The 27455-nt window shown below is 42.8% G+C and overlaps 6 protein-coding genes across 6 annotated transcripts; 5 read left to right on the forward strand and 1 right to left on the reverse strand.

Moving 5' to 3' along the window:
• Positions 1-2270: 2270 nt before the first annotated feature.
• On the forward strand, positions 2271-3856 carry K444DRAFT_533217 (kinase-like protein; the record flags this gene model as incomplete). Its single annotated transcript, XM_024875133.1, has 2 exons — positions 2271-2933; positions 2993-3856. The coding sequence occupies 2 exons, from the start codon at positions 2271-2273 to the stop codon at positions 3854-3856; spliced, it is 1527 nt and encodes a 508-aa protein (XP_024734819.1).
• Positions 3857-5506: 1650 nt separating this feature from the next.
• Positions 5507-5824, forward strand: K444DRAFT_533093 (uncharacterized protein; the record flags this gene model as incomplete). Its single annotated transcript, XM_024875124.1, has 1 exon — positions 5507-5824. A coding segment is annotated over one exon (318 nt), but the record flags the coding sequence as incomplete, so codon positions are not given.
• Positions 5825-8820: 2996 nt separating this feature from the next.
• K444DRAFT_691474 (uncharacterized protein) lies at positions 8821-11346 on the forward strand. The gene has a single exon (XM_024887793.1). The coding sequence runs from the start codon at positions 8951-8953 to the stop codon at positions 11297-11299; it is 2349 nt and encodes a 782-aa protein (XP_024734821.1). The 5' UTR covers positions 8821-8950; the 3' UTR covers positions 11300-11346.
• An 822-nt stretch (positions 11347-12168) lies between these two features.
• K444DRAFT_592752 (carbohydrate esterase family 3 protein) lies at positions 12169-16132 on the reverse strand (the record flags this gene model as incomplete). The annotated part of the gene is made up of 17 exons (XM_024878265.1): positions 15862-16132; positions 15649-15708; positions 15285-15546; positions 15122-15172; positions 14847-15054; positions 14619-14728; positions 14419-14571; positions 14209-14371; positions 13916-14091; positions 13819-13865; positions 13413-13734; positions 13209-13358; positions 13102-13154; positions 12899-13043; positions 12691-12845; positions 12463-12632; positions 12169-12397 (listed from the first exon to the last, which is right to left on the reverse strand). The coding sequence occupies exons 1-17, from the start codon at positions 16027-16029 to the stop codon at positions 12169-12171; spliced, it is 2622 nt and encodes an 873-aa protein (XP_024734822.1). The 5' UTR covers positions 16030-16132.
• A 1978-nt stretch (positions 16133-18110) lies between these two features.
• On the forward strand, positions 18111-19353 carry K444DRAFT_564814 (uncharacterized protein). The gene is made up of 2 exons (XM_024877079.1): positions 18111-18683; positions 18755-19353. Exons 1-2 carry the CDS (start codon positions 18235-18237, stop codon positions 19305-19307), a joined length of 1002 nt encoding a protein of 333 aa, XP_024734823.1. The 5' UTR covers positions 18111-18234; the 3' UTR covers positions 19308-19353.
• A 3568-nt stretch (positions 19354-22921) lies between these two features.
• Positions 22922-24013, forward strand: K444DRAFT_631646 (uncharacterized protein; the record flags this gene model as incomplete). The annotated part of the gene is made up of 2 exons (XM_024883395.1): positions 22922-23366; positions 23478-24013. The coding sequence occupies 2 exons, from the start codon at positions 22922-22924 to the stop codon at positions 24011-24013; spliced, it is 981 nt and encodes a 326-aa protein (XP_024734824.1).
• Positions 24014-27455: the final 3442 nt, after the last annotated feature.

Here is a 27455-nt window from a genome sequence, read left to right on the forward strand (position 1 = left end):
ACCGCTCGTCGGCTCTTCCGCGGATTTGAAAATGTCTTTGCGGAGGCTGGGGGTTGCTGGATGTGCAATGGCTGTCATGATGGTCCTCATATGACGGCCGATCGGTGTCTCTGCTGCGTCGGCGTGGAGGGCCTCTGCTGTTTTGCTGGCTGGTGTCTGTGCTCCGCCGAGGAGGGTCTCTGTTGCTGAGTTCAGAAGATCCTGGTTGCGGTTGGTTGTCTCTCGAGTGACGTTCACGAGACCGCCCCTTGTCCTCCGTAGGGGGCTTGCTGTCTGGCGACGCTGGCAACGTTCCCTGTCGCCGCACCAATTCGTAGATCGTCTTGGATTGGTTGTTGAGACGTTCTATGACTTCCATGGGGACCAAAACCTGCCGCTGTGTAGTGCTGCTGGCGATGCGTTTCTTCGCTGGCTGGGTGTAACCGCTTGCACCCTTGCGCTTCTTCCCATGGCCGTGTCCTAGCCCGTTGGCCTTGCGCTCGCGAGCCTCTGCCTCACGCTGCATTTGCTCTTGGTTCTTCACAAACGCAGGCTTCCTATCTGGCATTGGTACGTCGCCAGTCTTCGGATCACTTCTTGGCGGCCTGGGAGCATTGGGCGAGATCTGAGGCTCGAGGCTTGCCAAGTCCCCATTCCACGAAGGATCCTCAAACATCCCATTCTCTGTCCATTGCCAAGCTCTCTTGAATCTCGCTGCCATTTGCTTGGAAAACTCCGCTGACCATGGAGGGTTATTCACCGACCCAGTGGGGCCGATGAATTTGCCATTCTCGAGCCTGAATTGTCCGCTGAGCAGGTCCCGATCATGTTCGATGGGCGGCTTGCATGCTCTCAGTCTGATCAGGTAGTGATAGGCATCCCTGGCTGTACATCCTTTCGGGCATGTGGCTAAAGAATGTGTCCTGTCACCATAACACTGCGGACAACCCGGAATGTACCCGTTGGGTCCTGGCGGCCCTGGGCATCTAGACATCTGATGACCGCGTCGACCACACCAGAAGCAGATACCATTTACCGGTCTACCTGGTTGACCCAGCTGCCCGCCTGCCATCCCATTGGAATTTTCTGCGCTCCATCCTAGCCCCTGAATGATCGCTGTCACCTCATCGACCCTATGCCCCTGGACATCAATTTCGACGCCCTCCATTGGGTGTGAGGTTGAAGCTGAAGGCTGTATGTCTGGGGCTGAGGGTATGATGCTGTTCCTGCTGCGAGGCGCTGAGCGATGCTCCAGCCTCTGTCGATTGCTGTCTCTGCTTTGGGCTCTTGGAGCAAACTCCCGAGGCTGTCGAGGGTCGCTGTTTGGCTGTTCGAGCATATCGACCTCATGGAGGTTGGTATACCCTTGAGCTGTAGAATTGTCGTCTGGCTCTTGGTCGGATGCCATGGTGGATGCTTTCAGCGTTGGGTGTACTGAAGAGCGGTTGATGGTGCACCGCTCCCCCTTTGCGAAAAACCTCGTCAACAAAGATTCTGTAATCACGTGTCCAATCCAACTACCGAATTCACTCGAGGGTCAGTCAGTTCACATTGCATGTATCGTATCAATTATTAGTGAATTACATCCAACCATTTTCTTATTTGTATTTCCGCAGGGCTGCTTTCAGAAATCCCCAAATCATCAGATCTGGCTCAATGTTAAAGCCCCATAATTCCAAACCGAACACCAGAACCGAATGGGTTATGCAGCGTGGACGTGGTATCATTACCAGAGTGTTGTCAAGCTGTTGTGGTGTTACCAGACATCAGTATTAGATCCGCGAAATGCTTCTATGTCAAGGTGGAACCCTCGCGATCAAGCCTCACCGAGTAGACCTGGTGGGCTGGGTCAACGCCATGGCATAAACGTGTTGCAGTAGGAACCCTTGTCAATAGACCACTTCTCGGGCTCCGCTGTCTGCCTGGTCGCAAGATCCAATGAACGCTCGAGACCATATGGGAAACACAACCAATCAGTGTGGTTTTTGTCCTAGAAAAGCCTAGAGCGGCCTGGATCAACCGCCGATGACAAGCAAATTTCTAAGAAGTTTACAATTCAGAGCATGAAGAAGCGCATCTTCCAGTCTTGCTAAAGCTGAGAAGCATCTACAACCTTGCACGAGTAAGGACGAGGTATCCTGACAAGTTCCTTACACCCTCGACCCGTACACTATCGGTGAATTTTATCCACGGCAGTGACAGCCTCGCGGCCCTAACAGTTACACGAGCTCTGAGCTTGGGAACTTGGGAGTTCTTTCCTAAAACGACAGATACCGGGAATCACAGACGAAATGGCGTTGCACAACGGTGCTCAATTAACACATGATTTCGCCAATGTTAAGAACATCACAGATAGTACGGGAAATCTTTCGATACCATCAAGAACGCCTCGCAGCATTGATGAGCGGCTTGGAGAGTTTTTCACGGACGGCCGCGCAAGTGCTTTCACAGACGCAGACCTCGCACAGGTCTCATTCCTGTTACAGAACAGCAACCATGCTTCCTATAGTCGAACACCCCGCCTATATACTGTCCTCCGTATTATCGACCGCCTTGAGCTGCTCGACAAATTTTTAGCGAGCAATATCACGGACGTCTCCTTCCCTTTCGACGCGAAATCCTTTCCCTCTTCTATTAGCAGTAAAATACAGACTGAATTTTTGCAGCATCAGTCTACCGTGCTTACCAACACACTTCATTTAGAAAAGGGTGAAAGAGGAGGACATTTGTATTTTGAGAAAGGGAAATCGGCGCCGTACGAGGTCAAGGGAAGGCTTGGATCTGGTTCGTACGGTGTAGTGGAGAAGGTTGTAAGCCTTCTCAGTCACGAAGAGTTTGCTCGAAAATTAGTTCTACGAACTAAGTATGGAAGAAAAAATGAGACAGGGATCAAGACCTTCCTTGCTGAACTTCAGGTTCTTAAACGGATTTCTCATAGCCACTGTGTGAAACTGGTATGTGCTTTTACCTCTTGAGAAATCGAATTGAACTCACCACATATGAGGATATATAGATTGGTAGCTACACAGATCTCAAATATGTTGCTCTCATAATGAGTCCCGTGGCCGACTGTAACCTGGCATCCTATATGGAAGAGTCTATCAACTCCGTCGATAAGCAATCATTGCTACGCACCTTCTTTGGATGTCTCTGTAACAGCCTTCAATACCTCTACCAATCCAAAATCTGCCACTGTGATGTGAAAACAGAAAACATTTTGGTGAAAGGCGAGAATGTCTTGTTGACAGATTTTGGGATCTCTCTTGACTGGGAAGATATGAGCAGAAGTACTACAAGTACCGATTTCGGACATTCTCCAGTATATTGCGCTCCAGAAGTTGCAAATTTCGAACCTCGAAATTCGTCATCTGATATCTGGTCACTTGGTTGTGTCTTCCTAGAGATGACTACAACACTAAAAGGTGAAACAGTCAGTCAGATGCACCAGAATTTCAAGGCTTACTCGGAGAACTATCGATTCTACGCCAACTTAAAACCAGTAGATCTTTGGATCGAAGATCTCTATACTCTTAAATCCTACCCAGATAATGAGCCTCTAAAATGGATCAAGTCAATGCTAAATATCAATCCACAAGATCGCCCGACAGCTCAGACAATATTCAGCATTATTACACAGCAGCAAGCGGGGTCTGATACTTTGTTTAGTCCTGTGATGTTTTGCGGTTTATGCTGTCTTGAAGGTGATGACACGTCCTTTGGTTCGGAGTCGGATAGAGAGCGGTGGATCGAGGAACCAGAGGAGCAGCGAACACTGCACCAATATCTCTCAGTCAACCTGGATCCTGCCCTAGCTCAGGCCGATCAATATTCTGCCGCATTGGAAAGGAACACCCATGGAAAGCAAGATCCTAGCTAGAGCTCTAGCGATGCCTTGAGCAACAACATATTTCCTCGTTGTCACAACAATAATGGGGATAGGGACGAAGACAGAGGCGGGTTCTCCTCGCTAAGGAATCCAGCCGACCATCTGCAATCAGCAAATATAGATAATTCCATTGACAACATGTTTCCTAGCTATGCCAACAGTCAAGGAAAGGGGTCTCCAACCCGTGGGACTATGGAACGCCATGCCCAATCAAGACATCAGGGCCAAAAGTCGAATTGCACGTTCCCTGGCTGCCATAATAATCAGGGAAAGGGGTTTGCAAGTATTCAGATTATGGAACGCCATGCTCAATCAAGACATCAGGGTCAAAAATCCAATTGCAGCTTTCCTGGCTGTAACAATAATCAAGGAAAGGGATTTTCTACGCCCAGAAATGTGAAACGCCACATTAAATCGAGACATCAGGGTCTACATCCGGGTCAAAAATCCAATTGCACATTCCCTGGGTGCGACAATAATCAGGGAAAAGGGTTTACAGATTCTCGTAATATGGAACGCCATGCTGGATCAAGACATCAGGGTCAAAAGTCGAAATGCACCTTTTCTGACTGCAAGAATAACCGGGGAAAGGGGTTTCATCCTGTAGCAATGCATTGCCATATTCGAGTAGTCCATTTTGGTCAATAGTCTAGATTTCGCCGCAACAGCTCTAGCCACAGTGGGGGAGGAGGCTCTGCGGACCATAATTCGGTGGCTCTTTCCGGGGAATTTGGCGGAGGGATGCATTACACAAGCAGTTATTAAGGCACAAAGATCTCTCCTGGATCTTCCTAAGTGCTTTCTCCAGAATAGGGTTGGGACAAAGTTAGTTATATAGTTCTATCAGAACTTTTGTTATAAGACTATATTAGAGGAAGACCGAGGCGCCGTTTTTGTTCCTTCTCGTCCAGAAGGGTAGCGGGAGGCAACGAGATTGCGCGGTCAGAGCTTGTCCACGGCTTGTCTTTACGGCTCCCACTCTAGAATATTATCCGTTATCTCTCCGGTAGTCTTCCTTTAACCAAGCTTGATTCAGAAAAGTAGTGGATAGCAGATTCGAAGGGATTTTGTTCCGTTTCCAACCTTCCATTTGTTCTCTTGGCTGCTCTATTTCGTGATCGCGTATTTGGTTTTTTTTTTTGGATTATTCGAGTTTGGATTGTTGTCTTGGCGCAGTGGTTTTCGTAGCAAGAATGAAATGAAATGATATGACATATTGTTCTCGATTGTGTGGCTTGTACCTCGCCCCCTGCACTACTCGTCACCACTCGACCACATCCTCCTCCCCCCTTTATATAAAGTGCATCTCTTTTATCTCCTTTGACTCCTCTCACCTCATTGCACGTTCGAGCATAGGTGAAGTGAAATGTATGCGATACCAGCCTCTTCAGCTCCAGCCTCGTCACGCCCACTGACGCGCCCTGGTACCTTGTGGCGCTTTTCAACCACAATAATTGCACAACGGGGCGCCAACTCCAGCCTCCTACTCAAGGAGAACTCCGTTGTATTTTCCAGTCCACCTGCATTTCTCAGTATGCTTCATCTTTCGCAATCAATAGATTGCCTCTGCGCACTCTAACACGCGATAACTGCTGAAACCTATGCGTTGCCACCTTGCAGTGCAGTAGAAGCGTTAAAATATCTGTTGGCTCATTAACGACGACATTCACACCACCCTCTAGTTGTCTCGCCTCCTTCCAAACCACGGGATGGAGCCAGTCCCTGACCAACTTGGGGTTCCTTTTTGCAGGTCCGGTAACAACATCGGGCTGCATGCCCGATAACTTCCAGTTTTCCAGCACAAATTTCTACTCTCCGGGAATATGTCCTGTAGGGTACACGACCGCATGCCACTCCTCGATCCCAGTAGGAACGTTGACCGAGACGGTGGTAACTTGCTGCCCGACGTTTGTCCTGCGGAAGCCGTGTTCTGCAAGGAGAAAGTTGACAATGGCATAGGTCATACGCATGCAATTCCAATCCGATACCGAACTATCCTTGGGAATCCACTTTCGGGTGCCAATCGACGTTTGGTCCAACGCAGTTCCCCTCTGTCGTCACTTTCTCGGGAACAACACCTGTGGCTACGGGACCCAAGAACCTGAAGCGGGTGCTATCAACGCTCTTAGCGTCCAGATAAGATACCAATCTACTGACTTCCAGTCGCAAACATCGGTAAGAACCCTCTCTCAATTTTCTTTTGCCTAGTTTTGTCATTGACTTATTGGCAAAAAGTCCCCAGCCCCTACCTCAACCACTTCGACGACAACTACCTCTTCGATATCATCGAACGGTATAGCGGGCGGCGGCAGCCACGGGATTAGCCCGGGTGCAGCCGCGGGCATTGGCGTAGGATCTGCAGCCGTGGCTCTTTTTCTCGCCGGTGCATTCGTGTTTGTGTATACTTTGGGCCGCAGACGGCGACTGGCTGAAAATACATCTGCGAGTCCAGTCTTGAATCAGAAGGACACTGTTCTTGGTAATATGAACGCAGCAGCGTCGGGGTTCCCAGCGATGGAAATGCCAACGAATCCTATGGGACTGCCTGAAATGCAGGGACACCCCCACTGAGAGAAGACTTGAAGGAGTCTTATTGAAGCTTTTGGTGAGAATAGGTGGATGTTATAGTTGATTTGGTATCTGTTTGCCCACTGGCTATGTATCCAGTCTTCCGGAACATATCGAGTAGCTACTAGCTTATTAATATTGCTTCAGTCCCGCACTCTAGGCATTATAGAAAGTGTAATGTTTAACGTTGAGAAAGTTCGTCTTAACGAAATGACATAAAATACAACGAGAAGGAGGCGGAAGTCAGGAAGAGTCACGCTTTTACGGAGGCGGTGTATTTCTTTTCTTTTCTTTTCCTTGTTTTTGGGGGGGGGACTTTCTCTAGTTAGGACTTCCCTCTAGTAATCGCAAATTACTGGAGGTCCTGTGCAAAACGGTTCTTTTAGATCGTTTTACTCGGCCAGTATTTACTATATAAGAAACATTTTCAGCTATTAGAAAATACTAGAATAGAATTTCTAGTCTCTAAATATTATAGTATATTAATTTACTAATTGCAATAAGATTATATATCGTCTAATAAAAAGACATATAATATATTTTCTGCTTTACCTTCTATTCTTTCCTTCGTAATTATTAAAAATATCTCTTTTTAAGGATTTCAGGTTTTGTAGTATATCTTCTCCTCTAAATATTTCTCGGTTAAGAAAACATTATCCTTTTTCTGAAATCTCTTTAAAGTAAATATAATCGAGCAAAAAGTTGTTTTTAATATAAATAATAAATTTAATAAATAAGTAAAAGTAGTTAAAAAAATATATATTTTAATATAAGCTTCTTTATTAAAGTATTAAAAAACCGAATACTCTCTTAAAAGTTGGCTTTAGAAATAGAGATTATAGTAATAATTATATTTTTTAATTTCATAAAACTAATAGATTCTATAATTTATTAAATAGCTTTTAATGAAATTGAATTATAATTAAATATTAAAGATAAATTTGAGGTTTAATATAGTGAATTGAGACTTATAACTTTTCTGAAATACATTTAAAAAATAACTATTATATTAAAGTATAATTATTTAGTTCTAAAGTCTAATATTATATAATATAATTCCAGTATATAAATAGTATGTTTTTGCTACTAATTGCTTTCAAGATAATAATATATTATATTATATTTCTATATAGTTTATAAGAAGATATATAATATTGAATTTAATTTAAATACTTGAAAAAAGCCTTTCTGAAATTATTATCTAGTATTATATTAATACTAATAGAAACTTGAAAGCATGTACTAGAATAATTAGATACTAGCAGTTATTAGAACGTTTATTAAAACATGTAATAATCTCAAATATATAAGAATATTATAGTGATCTCAAAGGTTTTCTCCTTATCTTTACAGGTGTTTGTATATTACGAGGATATACTGCATTTATAAAACTATAGCGCGTTTGAGCCATAGTGAGTACGATAGTGCCTAGAAGAGATAAGCAGAAGATAGTATTAATTAAACTAAGAACGAAGGTACTGATTTCTCTAAAGAACTAATATATGCCAACTCGTTCGGGAAAAGCCTCCCCTCTCTAAAGGATCGACCCGCAGATGACCCAGCCTCCATGCCGCTACATGAGAGCTCCAATTATGATACAGTCGTAAGCCCGGGGCGTTCTGCCACGGCCCCGCTGGGTCGCATGTGGATAACACCCTCTCTTTGGAGCTCTGGCCCATGCGGAATGTTCTATCTATGGAAGAGCTCTGCCTACCGGATGCGGTGTCTGCGGCATATTCGGTAAGATGCCGAGTGGCGTTGAGAGACAGCCTTGCGAGGCACTGCATTATAAGAAGACCCGCGAGCAGTATACTGAATGCAAATGGATGGGGCAATGACATTAATAGTAAGTTGTCGGATAATCTTTATTAAAATATGTCTCTCGATATGAATAAGGTTTGTTTATTGCGGATTGTAGCCTCTCCAGTAATCTACATAGCTGATCATTAGAACATTGAAAATTAGGGCGTTGTTTTGCTTCTTCGATTCGTATCTGAGATTGGGATTACAGCCACTGGCAAAACGCATTCGGGCACCAACTCGGTGGCTCGTGATTTTGTTTATAGTCTATAATTGGCTGATTCTGAGATCTGACCTCGTATTGAGATACGAGAAAGGTAAGAAAGGTGGAGAGTAGGCAGACTCGGCGCGCTGCGGCGGCGCCGTCTGCAGATCACCAAATCGATGTGGCCCCTACTGTAAGGTGAGGCTGAAGCTAACTCAATCGGGGCAAAATACGGTTAAGGATATCTGTCTCCTCGAATGCGGTAGGAGCCTTCCTTATACCAGATTACTGGTTGGTTGCCTGCGAGAAGCCCAACCTAATATTTTTGGCTCCAGACGGTCTAACGGAGTCTATTAATATAATCGTGGTGCGACCCAAACAAGGCTGAGTTTCAACGCAATATCGTTTTCAAAAGATCTTGGTCGGTCTCTCGGGGATTACTTGAATGCTATCTAGTATCTGTACTCTGACATCCGCTTCTCTTCTTTGCAATTTACGAGCGATAAAACGATATGGCAACGCTAAAGAGGAAGCCGCTCCTACCCACCGCTGACAGATCATCATCCGAGACCCTCCTGGGCTCCTTCTACTCACGAAATGATGACTTGGACAACCTGCCTGAAAATTCTACCGAAATTGAGATACCTGGCAGCCACACCACAGGATTTCGTTCCACCAAGATAACTAGCACGGCTGTTGCTAGCCCGGTTGCCTTCAATCGACAGGATATCAAGGACATCAGCCCCAAAGAAGAGCCTTTCACTCATGCGAAATACCCTTCTTCACAAAGGTACCGCATTTTCTGGTACTGGAAATGGGAACTCGCTGCACTTGGCTTAGCCGTTGGGCTGCTCGCAGCTATAACTGCTCTTCTAATGTCTTTCAACGGGCAGCGTGTTCCAGACTGGGGCTATTCCATCAACCTCAGCACTCTTCTCGCCCTGTTAGCGACAATTCTCCGAGCTGTTATAGTTATGATCATTGGCCAAATTATCTTGCAGGCCAAATGGACCTGGTACTCAGGGGACCGTTCGCGTCCCCTTCAACATCTACAAGACTTTGATCGTGGCAGCCGCGGTACCGTTGGATCAGCGTTTCTCTTACCAACGGTGCTTGGAGGTAGTTTCGTCACTGCTCTTGCGGCTCTAGTTATGGTTTTTTCACTCGCGATCGGTCCATTCGTCCAACAAGCGATTAAAACGACGAGTTGTGTCCATCCAGTGCTAGGAATGACCGCTTCACTGCCCTCGGCCCACTTTGTCCCTCGGCAAGTTCTATTTGGCAGAGGAAATATAAATACAGAACCTTTATCAGAACTCAACAACTCTGTCTTTGAATGCCTGACCGGAGGCGTCGACGCAGTCGAAAATCAGATTGGTACCTGTAGCACTAGCAATTGCACCTTTCCAAATGGTGACCCAATCGACGCCTCTACTACGTCCACAGTCGCCTCCTCATTCTCTAACGTTGGAATGTGCTCAAGTTGTGTGGACGTCTCTCCCCTTGTGGAGTCTGTCGAGACTAATATGAGTTCCGGGTTGTCCACCTGGAGCTTGCCAAATGGGCAATCTATTACTTCTCCCAAAAACTGGACTGCTTGGGGGACGGTTGCAAACGTGAGTATAAACTCCGACTTTTTATGGCTGAAGAGCCTCTTAAGTCCCGAATTCGCGCAGGCTAGTCAGTGGGCGGTAGCTATGGTCACATCGCTTGTGCTGTCCTCGTCGCAATGCGGAGATACTGCAATGCCCTACTGCCAAACAAAGATGCCTTTTCCCAACGGGCACAAGATGGTGGGTCCTATTGCTGCGGCATGCGCACTGTACCCTTGTATACGAAGGACGGTCCCTTCGATGACGAACAATAAGCTGTCCGAGGTTCTAATCGATACCACAAAGCTATTGCCCGCAGTTTTCGATACTTTCGTGAACGGCCCGTTGGGAAATATCACCAATGAGCTTGAGTTCCTGTCAGGCATCCTGACTGGCTTAAACGTCACTGATCCCGGCTCATTATTGAATTACGCAGAAATCCAGTTGCCCTGCCGCGTTAATGAGACTATATACACAAGTCAGAATGCTTCCGGGGCACCGAATGCAACAACTCTACTTCTGTACGAGACGTTCCCTAATGGAACATTCCAAATCAAAAAAGTCTCGGCCCCAGAACCGTGCATCTACCGACAAGACCCAATATTCACATCCACGGTAGCGAACATACTAGAAACGTTTCTGCCGCAGACCTGCTTTTATAACGGCCTTCTCGATATAGAATGCTCTGGCAATATATGGGAAATAGGGAATGAAATGTATAATCTATACAGGAATGCCAACATCACAGTGTCTGCGATCCACAATTACTTCGAGTCGTTCGCTATGGCACTTACGAATAGGTTCCGGTCGAGTTTCGGGAGTTCAGTATATGTCGCGAACACACTCTCGGACCTGCCAGAGGGTGAGGTACAGGGGGTTGTATGGCAGGATTCGGTGTGCACGTCCGCGCAATGGGAGTGGTTATTGCTTCCTGCCTTACTCGTGCTCCTTACTTGTTTCTTATTGTTATGGACGGTTGCTGAGAGCTGGAGGCGCCGTAATATTGAGCCTGTGTGGAAAGAGAACGTACTACCTGCATTGTTATACAAGGATAAATTCAAAGAGACGGATAAATCTGCGTTAGGTGAAGTGTCGGGACAGCTTCCAGGAGGCTTGAATCGACAAACGGATAAGCTGCTGGAAATCGATGAAATGGAAGCGATTGCGAAGAGTATAAAGGTGAGATTTCACTGGTCTGAGGGTAGAGGACAAGAAATGAAAACATTTAGTATAAGAACTAAAGAGAATAATACCGGGAAAAGGAATTAAGACGTGACTAGCTAAAGAAAATAAAAGAAAATGCTATAATTAAGAACGCGTACAAGTATTTAATAAATAAAAAGTAAAATTACTAAATCTGCTTTAATTTATAATATATAAAAATATATATATATTAATAAATAAATAAAATAAAAGCAAATATTATTATATTTTAATTAAGGAAATTATATTAATGGGCTTAGTAGTTAATATAATATTATTGCTTTATTTAATTTATGTATATTAATAATAAATCCGGTTAGATATTAATATACTTTTAATATATTATAAAAAGTACTTAAAATCTTATTTAATAATTTTATTTTAAAAAAAATACTTTTATATTCTTAATAAGTATTATAAATCTAAATCTAAAACTTACTAAATATAATTAGACTATTTTTATTTTAATAATTATAAAATATTATACAAAAGAAAATATAAAAATATCTTTTATAAGTATTAATATAAAAATATAATTTTTTTTAAAAAGTTTTTATATATAATTACTACATTTACTTTTATATATATTACTATTTATTTTAGAAATAATATTATTAATATAGAAGTATAAAAGAGCTTATAGCTATCTTTAGAAATATTTCTTATTAATAATATCCGACTAACCCTAATGTCTTTACCTGTTTAGAGTAAAGTTTCTATAAGAATAGGTCGAAGTTCACGGGTTTAGGACACTTTATAGATTTTATTAAGACAAGTGTTAATTAAACTATGGAGTAGATACATTATTGCTCAAATAGAAGGCTCGTGGTTAATAGAACTATAAAAGTTCAAAACCGTTTATTTATCGCCCAAGTCCCCTGGCCCTCTTCCCTTACTAACAAGTAATCCTACTACTAATCCAAACTCGAGATTCATCATCCTGTAAATCGACTCACATCTGCGTTGATCGGCATATCCATTCGTTCCACAAGTAGAGTCTGGTTGCCAGACGGTTCCATCCTCTTAGCATAAGGATCACCTGGCAAAGGAGGTAGAATTGTCATGGGCGGATTATTGCTGTTAGGACAGACATTAAACCAAGTATTGGCTATAGAGGTGAGCGGGTAGACTGCAATATAGTCTGCTCTTCCTTCTCCATAAAGGCTTGAAAATAACAAGATTAGCCGTTTTCCGTCAACCAGTTAAGATTAAGGAAGGGTAGAACATACTTCCCAAAGTTAATGCATGCGCCTCTCAAAGTTCCTCCTACAGCTACAGCACCAACAGGATTCCAGTGAATTGAGCTACCCTGGTTGGCTGATGGATCACCAGGTCCTTCGTTGGTCCAGGCTCGTACTGAACCAACAAACTTGTCTACCCAAAGATAATCGGCTCTTCCCTAATGCAGATGGTAAGGTTAGCAAGTTGGGGGAGTAAGGCAGAAAGGGGCACTTTACGTCGCCATTAATATCAGCGAATCGAATGCTGGCTCTGTCGGCGCCTTCTGAGAATTTGACTTGGCCTTGTGATATGAAGTTGTTCGCCCCTTTGTTCAACCAAGCTGTTGTGCGACCGTTCAAGTCCAAACAGAGGTAGTCTGCGATTCCGTCTCCTGGAAGCCGAGTTTAGTAGTGTTCGTCTATGAGTTGGCAAAATAATACATACCGTCAATATCGGCAAATCTCACTCCGAGGTCAAAAAGACCGACACCATAATGGTTTGTGCAGCCACCTCCATTGAAGATCCGGCCGACATCTGTCCATGCAAACGTATCGGTGGCCTTTGAGTAATCGTTACGTATCATATGAACCTATACCGAGTCAGACGATGCTTGACCAAACTTGATGTTTGAATCGGACAGTCTTTACATATCCAGTGTACTTGTCGACTATAAGAAAGTCGCATTTCCCGTCGCCGGTCACTTGAGAGAGAAAACCTTTAGCACAATTCCATATTCGAACGGAGTTTTACTCACTGTCAGCCAAGTGTATATCTTTCCGAACTCGCTGGGTCATCAGAAATCCTCCAGGTGAAAAGATTTGGCCATAATGCAGCCAATAAGGAGGCTCATGGAAGTTGCCATATAAAGTCAGATTTCCATCTTTCTCCATCCAAACATAGTCGTCTATAAAATTTAGATGAATAGATTCATTCAACCTCGACTTCTTGAGCGTCTCACCTGATCCCGTGCCTCTCATATCACAGTAACGATCTCCGTCACCTTTCTGTCTTGAGCCACCGTGACCACCATTCCTCCACATCGTGATATTTATGCTGTAAAAAGGTTTTGAACCAGCGCTCGTTATTTGACTGAAAGCGGTAGTATAATCTGCCCCGACGGCGTCGTAATCTGGCCACGTTATGTATTCTTTATGAGTGGCTACCCACCCGAAGACAACTTGAGTGCGGTTCGTAACGCCAGTGTTGCCTCCAGAGTGAGTGACTCCAGCACTGACCCAGTAAGGTGCGTAGCCTTGGGTCCAGCCGCGCTGATTGATCCACTATACAGACTTTGAGTGAGAGCTTTGACATCCGATACCCAGGAAATAAATTTACAGAAAGAAAATACTGGGTAAAATACGTACAGTTGTGACGGCTCCAGTGTTGCTAACCCAAAGTAGATCGTCTCGTCCTGTGGATAAGTCAGTCAGATATCAGCTTACTCAATCATGGTAACGCTACCGTCGCCATTTATATCGACAAATCTAAAACCAGCAATGTCTCCCATATTGCCACCAGTCCAGATGATTCCCAAATCTTGCCAGTACGCTGGCGCAACTCCCTGCCCTCCGTTTCTCCATGCATGGATATCTCCAGTAGTAGGGTCAACACACATGTAATCAATTCTCCCATCGCCGCTAGGTAACGGGGGAGTCAGTATTTTCCTAATAAAGGCTGTTTCGGGAGACTTGTCTCGGGTGGAGAACATGAGACTTTTCTGGGATGGGAAGGGGATTTCTCCCCCATCAACTTACTCGATATCACCTAATCTGATCTGGTATTGTTGACAGCCAGCAACAGCATTGAAGATGACCCCCAGAGAGACCCAATTTGGACTACGAACGTCCGACCCTGGTGTATTTTGCCATGCTACAAGCGCACCATCTGGATATGTGAGACAGAAAAAGTCGTCACGACCTTGAGAAAGCGTTAGCAAAGCTCCGTAACTTTCGAAAAATACGCACCATCTGCATTCAAGTCTCCCATTCTGACACCTCGACGCAAGCATGGCATGTTCGTAGAAATGTTGAGAATGGGACTGAAGTCATCAAAAACCCCATAGTTGATAGCGACTCCCATGAATAAATCTTCCCCAATGTAGACAAAATCGTCGACTCCTATATCTGCTTAGCAATGTTTTCCTTACCAAGATACTAGCGCTTACCATCTCCGTCGATGTCTGCCCAATAAGTTCCTATAGCATCGTATTCGTACGTGGGTGACCAGATATTTGTGAAGAGATTACTCATATCACCCAGGAGAGTCCCAATATGCCTGAAAGAGCGTCAGTATTCAACGTTCTGGAAACATCCCAAAATTATCTTCGCCGATTTCACTCCAGATCTAACGCCTTTCCACTTCCCCAGCAGAGTTGTTGAAAGAATAAACTTACACATATCCTCCATCTTGATTGCCAGATCCCTCCTGAGTAAGTACTGGACCAATTGCATTGCCGGGTATCTTTTCGCAGGTGGTATCTCTGATACCCGTCCCAACACTGTCATTCAGACCGGCGACGACAGCAGGAGGAGTGAGCCAGCAATTGGCGTAGATTTGTTGGATGCCTCCATACCAGACATTGGCCATCTTGACGTAGCCCTCTGTACAAGTTAGTCCACTTAGTTCATTATTTCTCCCGGGTAGCGAGCGCCATCGCAGAACACTTACCGTCGGTGGGATGAGTTCCACCAGAGTTTAGGTCGGCTGTGGTGATATATCCTAAACTGCCTTTAGCACTTCGAGAGGAAAATAAACAACCACTTTTGATGTTATGACCATAAAAAGCTGGTGGGAGTTGGTGTATTTGCGGAGGAAGAAAACAAAGTCTTACCATTGTGCATGTCGACCAGTTGAATGAGAGAGCCAGCAGCTACACGAGACTGAACCATAGCTTGAATGTTGGAATTGATGATTTCAATGTTGGCTTCTGTGGGAGCATCGGTGTTTGGTATTATTGTTGAGACTAAGATGACTGTTCCTGGCACCGCGCTCAAGATCCGATCAAGCAGAGAGCCGAGCCTTTCATGTGCAGTGCTAACTTCATAATTTTGCAAGGCGTCGTTTGTACCAGCATGAATGATGACAAGATTAGGCTAACGTTGATAACGGAAATGTCAGCGTTTCCTTCTCAGAGTTGCATAAAAAGACTGCTGCTACCCATCTCTTGTAGGTTGATATCAGACGGAATTACTTACCAGCCAAGGTAGGGCATTCTCCGCTTTGACGGCAACTTGATCAATGCGATAACCAGTCCACTAGATGTTTTGACAAGTAAGCACAAGTCCTCCATATCAGAGTGAAGCATCAACAATCGTCTTGTAAAACACACAAATAGAAATAGACTGCTTGAGAAAATGGTTCAAGGCGAGAGATTTTTGAAGGTGCAGAACGCAAGTTCTCTGACTCACCCCTTCGACATCGTTGTCGAGCATAGTACCCGCTTGTAATTCTCCAACAAAATTTACTGCAGCATTATTTGCAATAAGCTGTTCTCTCAAAGAGGCTCGGAAGCCGTTCCCGTCAGTGGACTCGTACCCGTACACAATCGAGGCTCCCAGAGGAAGGATTCTTAGCATCAGTTCCGAATCAAATGCATTGCCGATTGGTACACATGGACCTTCGTCAACATTGACGGAGATGGCAACTTCGCCTAGCCACTGCTGTTGATACCCGAGCCAGCTACTACCAAAATCAACCTGTGGAGGACCGGCGACTATCTCTTTGATACAGGGGCAGTTCACATAGGGCTCCTGAAGAGATTTATTAGTTGTGGCCACGATTGGCGCGCTTGGGGATTTACCAAGACGCATAATCCATGTTGTTGGCCTTGGCAGTTGTAGTCTATGCACAGAGGCTGAGGTAGAACAGGTCAGAAACTAACTCTCACTTTACAATTGAGGCAAGACCACGTACTGAGAGAATAGTGATTGGTTCATTCCCCACGCATCCTTCGTTGGGATCCGGCTTTCCAAATCCCTCGGCCGGTATATTGACTTTGGCGAACGGGAGAATATTTGGGGTCTCCCCTGAATAATTGGCACCTTCCTGACTAGAATCATAAAAATTATAAAATGCAAACCAGATTGCTCCCATGGCAACGCCCTCTGCGCCGTACTCAGCCAGAATCGTTGCAAATATTCTGGCCAAAGCAGGTGCAGCGTTTGGGGAGAGCCCGATGTCTATCAATGTCCACGAGTCTCGTACAACATAAGCGTCGAATATGGCATCTGGTGCAATATCTGCTTCGGCATGTTCTAAGAGACATGTCAACGCTGAAAATGTTAGCAAACTTATGTCTAAATCCTCTACTTTGAACCGTTTTTGGTCTTACCAGCCTCAGTCACTCTCTTCATATTTCTGTTGTTCGCTTCATCTCGTTTCCGCGCCTTCACAGTCGCACCACATGCGTTTGCTGCTATTTCAGCAGAGTTGGTCAATGCACTGGCAAGTCCTTCAGGAAGGATGACTGATATGTCGCCAATGTTCTGTCCGTTGGCTGCAGCTGTAGCAGTGGCAACAACTATCTGTACAGTGGAACTGCCTGCCATCGAGAGGTACTCTGTATTGACCTCTATCCAGCTAAAAAAAAAACTCACTGTCAGCATTTTTCCATCTAAAGAACGAATCCAAAAGCTTGAGAAAACCAAAGTTCCCATGGTTCCTGGTGGGTTCTGTTCAGAACAAAACCCCCGGGGGTAAATAACATTGCAACGAAACTCATTCATACTAGGGAGAAGTCAACACACGCTCAGATTCAGAGTAGTTTTTCTGGGCATACCTGTGTGGTGGTGTCTACAATGTTTATATACTGGGTATCTGTACCAAAGATCTGGCCAACATAAGTCTCCGCATCGCCCAAATCTGATAGGACTGGATTGACGCCAATTTCGCCAGCAGTTGTAGGTACAACTGCCTTTATCCCGCGTCCCGTGATAGTTGGAGTTGGTAGCTGAAAGTCAGGCGGCTGGGTTATAACAAACGCGTGTCCCGACCACACTTGACTGAGGAGCCAAAGGGAGAGCGACGACCGCATCATGAAATTTCTCTGATACCAGGGAAAAGCTAGTTCTCAGTGCCAAAATTTAATAGCATTGGAAAACGACAGCAAAGCTGGAGGTAAGCACAAGAACCAAATTATTCCGCAAGGCACGTATAGGTCGTTTCGAGGCATTTCGACTCTAACCATGGTTGATAGGGACACACATAATTCTTACAAAATACCCTTGAAGCTGCGAGTGAATCCTGCCATGCGAGATTCGTAAGAAGTTGGTGCAGGAATGTCCGCATGGTGCATGGGCACATCCTTCGGTGAAATTACCCAGTTTTTGCGGCGTGCTTGCAATTATTTTCGGAGTAATGACCTTCCAGTTTGCTTCCGAACATCTCATAGCCGTGGTCTTTCGCCGACTTCTAATTATGGAGAAATGTTGGTAACTTGAGGCAATGCACAGGAATGCTGATGGTAAGCTGACAGGTCCGGAGTACTATATTGACCCCTGCAGGGTACCACGGGTTTGGTCACGCACGCCTTTTTGGCAAATTAGCGGGTTCCGATATGCGCCATTGGCGCTGCGAAATGTAGGGATCTCAAGGCTCGATTAGTGATCGGCTACGATCCCTCTATCGTCATCAAAGAAGATGCGACTTGTTCCTATGTTGATTCTCCACTGAAACGTATACATCCAGTCCCTTCTCTTTCGAGCCTTACTTGGCCAACATAATTCGTCCAGAGACAAAGAGGCCTGCGGTGCTGAACGCACTAGTGGATCCCACGTGAGGAGATGGGCTTTAAAATTTGGTTACAAGCCCATTTGAGTCGGATTTCTTCCAAAACGCCAGTGGTCCCGCGTCGTCACTTACCGTATCCAAGATTGCTTGGACCTCCGCCTGTTGGGATTACAGATCACTTGAGGCGGACGAGCATCACAAGAGCTCCATCACCAGCTAGTGAGGATGGGATTGATAAACATTCCCTGCATATCTTATTAGATGTTTTGCCACTGGAAGTTCGACAGCAGATATGGGAGACAATCCTTGGTGGGCACAGTTTCCATCTGAAGATTCGACAGGGCCAGCTAGTAGCTCTTCGTTGTTTATCATCGGACCCGACCAATTGTACAGACACGAATTGGGAAGTACATCCAAAACACAAACGCCGTGAGCGGGAAAGACATCGAAAGGGAAGAAAGCGGGATAGTTTATTGCCGATCTTACAGTCATGCAAACAGATGTATGTTTGACGACTTTGTTTGAAAGTTGCTCTCCTCTATATAATGGAGGCTGACATTTCTGTGTTTCTAGCTATGGCGAATCCGTCAATATTCTCTATTCTTCAAACGCCTTCTTGATCTCGGACATAGATACCATGATGTACCTCCCGTCACTACTTCTTCCACAACGCATCGACGCCATTCAGACTCTGTACTTCAACTGGATCGGTCTTCCCTCCCATATCAGTACTTTGCTTCGATTTGAGGGGAAGGAAGACGTTCAGGCAACACTCACGTATCCAACAGCTTGGACTACAATATGGCGTAACATTTCCGCGATGAAAGGTTTGCAGACTCTCCTCGTGAATCTTAGCATTTGCCCAGATGTTTGGTCACGTTCATGGGGAAACATGAACGAAACCACGTCAGACGAGTTACTGGCCCCTATCAAGGAGGTAACGCGACCCTCGACATTCATCTTGAGTCTTCCCTTTCCACGAATGAAGAATAGTGTCGCTCAGAGAGAGATGCGTGACCGAGATTTCACGGTGTATGAATATACTTTGGGTGTGCATGGAGATTGGGATGGAATTGATCCATGGGACGCGCTGCATTGCACAATTCGGAGGACCAACACGTTATGAGATTATAGTCACGTTAGTCCTATGAAATGAATCTACATGACTTGGCATGCTTCTTGATGGAATACACTGTTTCCAAGCTAAATCTGTGTGAAGTGGGCTAATAAACTTTGAAGTAACAGAGTAAGGAACATTTCGGAAACGATATCACGTCTACCGGAAAGCCAATTTTGACGAAAGAAAAATGCAAAGAACCAAGATTAATGTAGTAAGTATGTTTTGATTGAGGCAAGAACGTAACCCTGCTAGTTGTTCACCAAGTGTTATATCCGTCACATGCAGATTGGGCATTGGAAACGCCAAGAGAGATGTCTTTGTCCTTGCTGAAGACAATTGCACCCCGTCAAGATTTCTTCAACGTTTGAATTCATTTCCCCTCTATTACTTTCAGCCTCTCACTTGTAAGCGCTATTCACGCATTCTTGCAAGTTGCTATAGTATGCCTAGACTTCATAATTTCTCTACTGCCTCCGCCACAAAGCCGGGCAAAATTACCAGCCCTTGTAATTATTCCAGATTCCATAGAGATATCTGTATTCGAATACATCGTGATCCGTGAATACAAACAAAATGAGTGAAAACAACCATTCTGCGAAAGGATTATGTCCAAGTCCCGTCGGCGTTCATTGTCGTTATATCATTCTGCTGCATTGCCCAGGCAATACTCCCAATCAAAGCCCACGTGTCTGAAGTGCACTTTTGGTTAGTAAACGCATAAAGTTGAATACTAAATCGAAAACTGTGACGGAAACATTACCTGCGTTGAGTTCTGGGCCCCAAGGGCCATCGGGCAAAATATCTGGGACAAGTCTTCCTGCGCCCGCTCCCGATTGGATGTTTGATATATTTAGACAATTATTCCATCCTGCCAATAATTAAGCAATCACTATTATGCCGAAAAGTTGATCTGGCGTTTCTTACCGTAAGCGGTGTCTCCGGTCGGTGTCTTAGAGTCCGTGGTGGGATAATTTCCATTTGCATGTGTTAACTAGGGGAGAGACGTAAGTAATAATACTCGAATGAACAGAATTTGGAATGGTGTCAAAACTACCTCATGAAGCAGGGTTGTATCAAACAATGCAAATGCATCTATGTCTGCGAAGCGCCCTCCCCAGTTTTGAAGTAATTTTTTTGCAAGGGTGGCAATCTTCTTCTTCCAAAAGGTTGAGGAATCGAGGCCAGTGGTCGATTTGTACTTCGCTGGTAAAGCAAAAGCGCTTCATAGTAGCATTTTAAAGTCAGCGTCCTTGATCAAGTAGACATGGGAAGGCACATTAGGAGAGACGATTTCTCGCCATCTCCATAGAAGAGCACCCACGAGACATTTCATGCAAGGCAGGTCTTGAAAAAACGTACAGAAAATATGGGCATATCTGGAGCTGAAACCATCCTCCGCTAGTCCCCTGTGTATACATTTGGGTTGGGCTAAAGGACCCAACAGTACACCCTTGGCTTCTCGAGAACTGTGTGGAATCTGAATTTCAGAGTTAAGCACAGAATGACAGCTATTAGGCGAAGATGGTTAAGAGAAAAAAGCCTACGTGGATCGTAGTAGGTTATTGGAATTCCCCACCGGCGTTGAAGTCTTGATTCATCACAATATATTATCTATCATCCCCAAAATAGTTAGAAGTTTTTTCAACAAACTCTCATCTGCAGGAGATCTCCCTGGGGTCAGACCATTTCATTGAAGAGCGCGGTCGCGGGGGTAAGACCGAGGTCTTTGTTGCCACGAAAGCGGCTCACCCCGCCAGCACCAAAGACTCCTGTTGGAATTAATGACTGATACTGTTCAAGACATACATAGACAGGCGTTACAAAAACTTACGTATTCCGAATCTGGTAGCATAATTCGGAAGTACTCCAGGATCAAATAAATAATTCAGAACGGTTTGCATCGCCGCGGCTGGGCTGCTAGATACTTGTGTGAAAGCTGCATCAGACATGTCCATCGCTTTGGTCAAAGCCGTGTCAATAAAAGCCGTCATATCTTGGGGCAAGTAAGACAAGTAATCAGCAGTCGAACTTGATAGCAGCCAGAAGTCGATCATTTGAAAAGGAATGTACCTGAAGTGCAGGACGCGTCGTAATTGTAACGGCTATTATCTCCGTTGGCAAGACTAGTCAGGCTCGCGAGAAGAGCTACAAAGCCCAGGAAGTGGAGCTCTTTCATGGTGACGAAGATATTGAAAATGTATTGAAGCAAAGAATAGGTGACAAGCTATGCTGTAAGATACGACGAGTTGCGGGAGACAGAGCAGAGTCAGGCTTCACATATAATGTGAAGTTAGCTGTGAAAAGGGAATCATTGAGGTTTTCCTAAATGAACAACGTGATGTCGAAATACGAGATTTGTATAGGTGCAAGCCTCGCGAAAGAGGATATTGCAAGGGGAGAACACCCGGGACGTTTCCGGGGCCATTTCCAAAGCGATAATACTTTCCCCAGATCCTTCAAATGCAAGCAGACGCTGACTGCATGGCCGTTCAGGTAGCATTGCTAAAGATACTATTCCCCCCTCCCCCTCTAATTACTTGTAACAGTGGGGCCAAACCCTGTTCTGAGCACTCTCAATGGCTATATCCCTTGTTTGCAAGGTCGGCACAGGCCAGCAATGCCCTAACTGTGGATCTAAATCCCTTGATGACAGCCTCAAGCGAACGAATTCTATTTAAGAAACCCTTGCTCAAGTCTTCGCTTTTGACCCACTATTACAAGTTTTTTAAGAGGGGGGGGATATTAAGAACAGGGTCAATATTGAAATTCGTGTTGGTTAGCATTCCCAAGCAAAGATGAGAATGCTTGTCTAGCTATTTGAGTAACCCTTCCTGTATTGCCAAGACGAGAACCGAAAATAGTTGTATATTGGGTTGTGTAACCTTCTAAATTGGTCGCCCGGGTAAGTTCGTAATCCGCTCGGGTCGAGCCGTGCCCCTCGCATCTCGGAAAACGGCCCTGGGTGTGCCTCGAGCATGAGCTTAGAATTATAAAGGGCGTTCACTCTAAATATCCGCTACAGGTAAGAATGTACTAGATAGTTTCTGTAACCCAACTTAGGCTTTGCCTTTAAAGTGCAATATACTATTTTCGTATTTATTACTAGGGGAGCATTAATTACAAGTTTAATATAAATAAGACTTAGAGAAAGAAATAGAAATAAGATAAGGATTTAGATATAATATAAATAAATAAATATAAATAAGTATTATTATTAAGTAATTAAAACTTGCTTTAATATATATTTTAAACAAGTTTCAGTTAGTATATAAGCTATATATTAATTTGTATATAGGCTATAAATATAGCTACTAGTATAATTTTGAGACTTGAATAATATATAGCTTTAATTATTAATATTAGCTCTTTATTAAAGAAGATAATAAAGGGAATTAATAAAGAAATAATAAGGGCTTTAAACCCTATTCTTTTAATAGTATACTACGAGAAGATTACGCACGCCAAATGATTATATGAAGGGGATTAGAGACACGATAAAGGAGCGGCAAAACAGGGAGGCTCGTGACTTCGAATGAATGGCCGATTAACCCCAAGGGGATTTCAAGATGGAAATAACTGGATCTTGGCTCCCTGAGGGCTAGGGTGGTATTGGGCCCCCTATGGGTACCCATAAATTGATACCTATATCAGGCTCATTGCACAATTCCGGCACGGAAGTGATATATGAAGGGAAGATCACGTGGCAGCTTCTTTTTCGTAACTCTTTTTCCACGGTATTCGTCAGGGGCAAGCTTGCGGTCGTCCGGCACGAGGGGAACTACTGGCTTATACTGAAGGATGGAGACTTGGGAATCCCCATTAGCACATACGATGAGTACAATAATAGCGTGGAGTTCCAACATCCAACGAGGGAGATAGCAAAAAGGGTAAGAGAGGACAGCAGATTGCCCTTTACGGTTAAGCTCGCTCCCGACTTCCCTATTATATGGGCAATACAATCTTCAACAGGAATCGCTCTACACTTGCCACTAGGGTCTATGGCTTCCAAATGGTGCGGTGGAAGCAAGGAGAAACCCCTTGAGAAAGGATGGTTGGAATACGAATGTATGCGCCAAAACATGAGGCAGGAGTGGTTTGACAGGTTGGTAGTGTTTTGTCATGACAAGGAAGAAAGTTGTCCTCTCTTCCCCTTTAGTTGTGAGTGTATTGGTACAGTGGTGTTCATGATGGAGCAAGCTATTAAGAGTAGGAGAGTGCTCGAGAGGCAAAGTGGAATAAAGAGATTGCAGATAATTTATGACAATGGCTGGAATATGGAGAAGATAGAAGCAAGTTTGGCGGCTGGCAACAATCCACGCCCCCCGCTATACGTACAAAACGGGCACATTGTCGGGTGTAGGGAACTCGACATTATCAGCCACATGCAATTTTTCCCTGAGACTACGAAGCCGCCAAAGAGGCTCGTGAATCTTCAGACCGGGGAAGTCGAGGTGTCAACCGGTCAGGACATAAATTATGCGGCTTTATTATATGTGTGGAACAATGGTAGTGTCGCTGAGAAAGTGGCTATATATCAGCGTCTCCTAAACAACAAAACAGGTAGAGAAACCACTCACCCTTGGGTGGATCAGTTATGTATAGATCAAGGCAATCCGGCAGAGATCGCCGAAGAGGTAATAAAAATGGCAAGCTACTATAGAGGAGCAAGTCGCATTATTAACCGAGTTAATTGCCAGCTAGCCAGGCAATAGCTGCTATAGCAAGGCGATAGTACTAAAAAGAGCAAGACAGAATATATGGGACGATGGGAGTATGGGACTGGCCCGCTATAATTATTAACTACAATATATACCTGCAAGGACTAATCGATAACTTAGTGTCTCAGGGGCTCATTGGCTGGGAAATAATGGCGAGTACCACTTATAGGAAAGAGGAGGGCAAGTGCTAGCTTCCGGAAAATCTGGAAGACATTGACATAATCGGTATTACTGCATTGGATGGCGTTACTGCAAAATACCGTATGGACGAGCGAGGGCTATGGGTCAGAGGTGTGAAGGCTTACATAAAAATGTCTCGTGGCAACCATGTGTTTTTGCAAATAGAGGGCATTACCAAGGAGAAATTTATCGAGGGACACGTTCCTTATGGATTTGGAAAGAAAATCAGTGTGCCCCTGCCAACCCCTGTAATACCCCTGTTTTGCTCGCATAGTATTCCTAAAACATGGGTATACGCCCAAAGGGGAAATAACAGGAGGCTAACTCTGATTAGAATGCATAAGTACCCTCTCTGGGTAAATCCTAGAACGGGTACTTATATAATTGAGAATTAGATTTCCTTCTAGCCCCCTTCCCCCGTATTTCACAAGCTAATTTTTATAATTTTATTATAAAGTAAGGCTTTCTTTTTCGGCTATTCTTTAGCCCCCGGTATGCATACAAAAGGTGGGCAAGACGTACGTTCCTCTGTCCCTTACTTATAATTGCTTAGGAAATATATTCTCAAAGATATATATATGCTTCCCGCACTTAATATATAGGTATATATGCTCCTGTAAGGCGCCGAAGGCGCCGAACGCCGTGCCTCTGGCCTCCTAAGCTCCTAGTATTAGTAGAGAATATACTTTAAATATAGATGTACTTTATATATAGATATATCCCGTATATAGATATATCCCATATATAGTTATACCCCATATGCCGTAAGGCGCCAAAGGCGCCAAACGGGGTACCCCTAGCCTATTAAGGTCCTAATATTACTAGAGAAATAAGCTTTAGAACTCCCAGAACTAGCGCTCTGTCTAGCTACTATATACGAGTCTGAATATAGTTTCTCTATAGTAGGCCCGAGGTCTGGGGCCTGGGTTTTATTAATACCGAGTAATAATAAAAAGAAAGCTATAATATTATTAGGAAATAAAGGGAAGAGGGAAATAAAAGAGAAGGAAATATAATATAGGTATTTTGGCTATATTCTTGATCTAGAAACGGACTATATAGAAGAGTTTATTCCTAATAAAATAAAGTATACCGAGTAGTATATAGGTTAGAATAATGTAACGGCGGGATTAATGCAATAGTCAAAAGCTCAAAGTTTAAAGAATCTCATATATTAGAAAATACTAAGCTATAGAACAAAGTAGGGAGAATGCCTCGATCTTTAGTATTATTCCGTCCAAGTAATTCTGGCTTAGCTTCGTTTTGTGCCTGTTTCCGATATCCTGTCCTTGGCAGATCATGCCCTTACGCCAGCCATTACATTACCCCCCTCCCCTAAAGAGAAGTCTAAATGCCCTTATTTAGGGAATTATTTAGCCACAGTATAGAAAAGAAAAAAGAGGAAACAACGGCCATTAACCCTATTCCGTCTAATCCCCATAGCTTACTTATAATTAAAGCATAGTCTTGACTCTGCCAGAATAACCTAATTCCTAATACGTTCCGGCTAGTCCTTAGTATCCGTTACTTGCATTATGCCTATATCCATATTAATAATATAGTCTGGGAATGCCATATAGGCTATAGCTAATATTAGAACTATTATTATCGGGCAGTCTTTGAATAGAAGTAGCAAATTAAGTCTATCTATTAATATAGGCTTTAATATAATAGCTTACTTGCCTTTCTTCTTAGTTAGAATAGTAGTATTTGGCTTAATTATACCGTTTTTAAGCTACTTAATTAATTTCTGGGCCTTCTCGAGCTTAATATATATATTCTTAAGTTATTTCTCTATAATAGAAACTTATATATTAAGAGCAGCTATTTAAGCTACTTTATTATTAAATTCCCGGGCCTTAAGCTATATAATTTTGGTTTTATAAGAGCTTCTAAGGGATTTTCTGACTTTTTAAATAATATTATTTACTAATTTATTAATATCTATAGGGTATTACTTTTTTAATTTGGCCTTTAGGATTATTTACTAGCTCTTAGTTTTAGACTAGTACTTTATATAATAACTACTACTTAATACTATATATCTTCTAGTTATAATAAGTATCTTAATACTAGTTTAGCTACCTTTATTATAGTTAGAGTTTCCTTTATTACTAGAAATCTTTCTATCTTTAGTCTTTTTATTATCGGAATTCTTACTATTATCTAATATCTTATATTTCTTAAATAAGCTAGTCTTACTTTTTTTTGCTTTCTTAATATTTAGCTTTATAAAGTTAATTAGATAGCCCTTATTAATACTATTTATTTCGCCTATTTAATTATTAAACTTATTATTACTAGTAACTAAAGCCTCTATTTTATTATTATTAGAATATTTTACTAAGATATTCTCTATAATAATTTCAGATATATTCTTAAGAGTAATACAGGCCATATTCTATATATTAATTTATTCTTGGATAAGAGAATTACTATTTTCGTTTATAAAAGTAATTTGGCTAGTAATTATATTAATAATAATAATAATTACTAAACTTAAGATATTATTATTATTACTTAAGTTATCCAGGATCTAGTAAGTAGCCTTATTTAGTCCAACTACTAATAATATATTACCGGGATTTCTTATCTGTTTTGCCTTTATTAATAGTTCTATTAAAGTAATAATAGTAATATAAATAATTAAGGTTATAAAAATTAAAATAATTAGAAAGGTTTCCCTTGATTTTTAATAATATTTCAAACTAATATAGGCAAGTATTTATCTTTAGCTTAGCTTTAAAAATTTACTTTTTTTTTATAATTTGCCTAGATAGTAAAATATAGCCTAGTATAATAAAGAAAAATATTTTGCCCAGATTTTTAGAAAAGAAAGTAAATACTAATATAATAAAATAAAGGAAATATACTAGGGTTTAGATAAAACTCGGAAAATATTTAGGTTTTTCTTTTTCTTCTTTAGTTATAGAGGCCTTATTATTAAGGTTTATTATTATCTGAGTAGTTTTTATTAAACTTATTCTCTTTAATATACTAAATTTATTTATTTAGCCAGATAAGAGATCCTGCTTTACTAGGATTTTACTTATAAAATTTATATAGTTTAAGTACTAAGTTCTTAAAATTTAATATAAGATATTATTTATTATCTATATTCTATTTCTTTTATTTAATCTTATAATAAAGCTTATTATAAAGTATTTTAGAAAAGAAAATCTTTTTAACTTCCTATTTAAGTTTACTATTAACTTTAGTAAAACTAGGCTTTTTATTAGTCTAGCCAGGTAATAAG

The sequence above is a fragment of the Hyaloscypha bicolor genome (assembly GCF_002865645.1).
Source record: "Hyaloscypha bicolor E unplaced genomic scaffold K444scaffold_113, whole genome shotgun sequence".
NCBI classification, from domain to species: domain Eukaryota; kingdom Fungi; phylum Ascomycota; class Leotiomycetes; order Helotiales; family Hyaloscyphaceae; genus Hyaloscypha; species Hyaloscypha bicolor.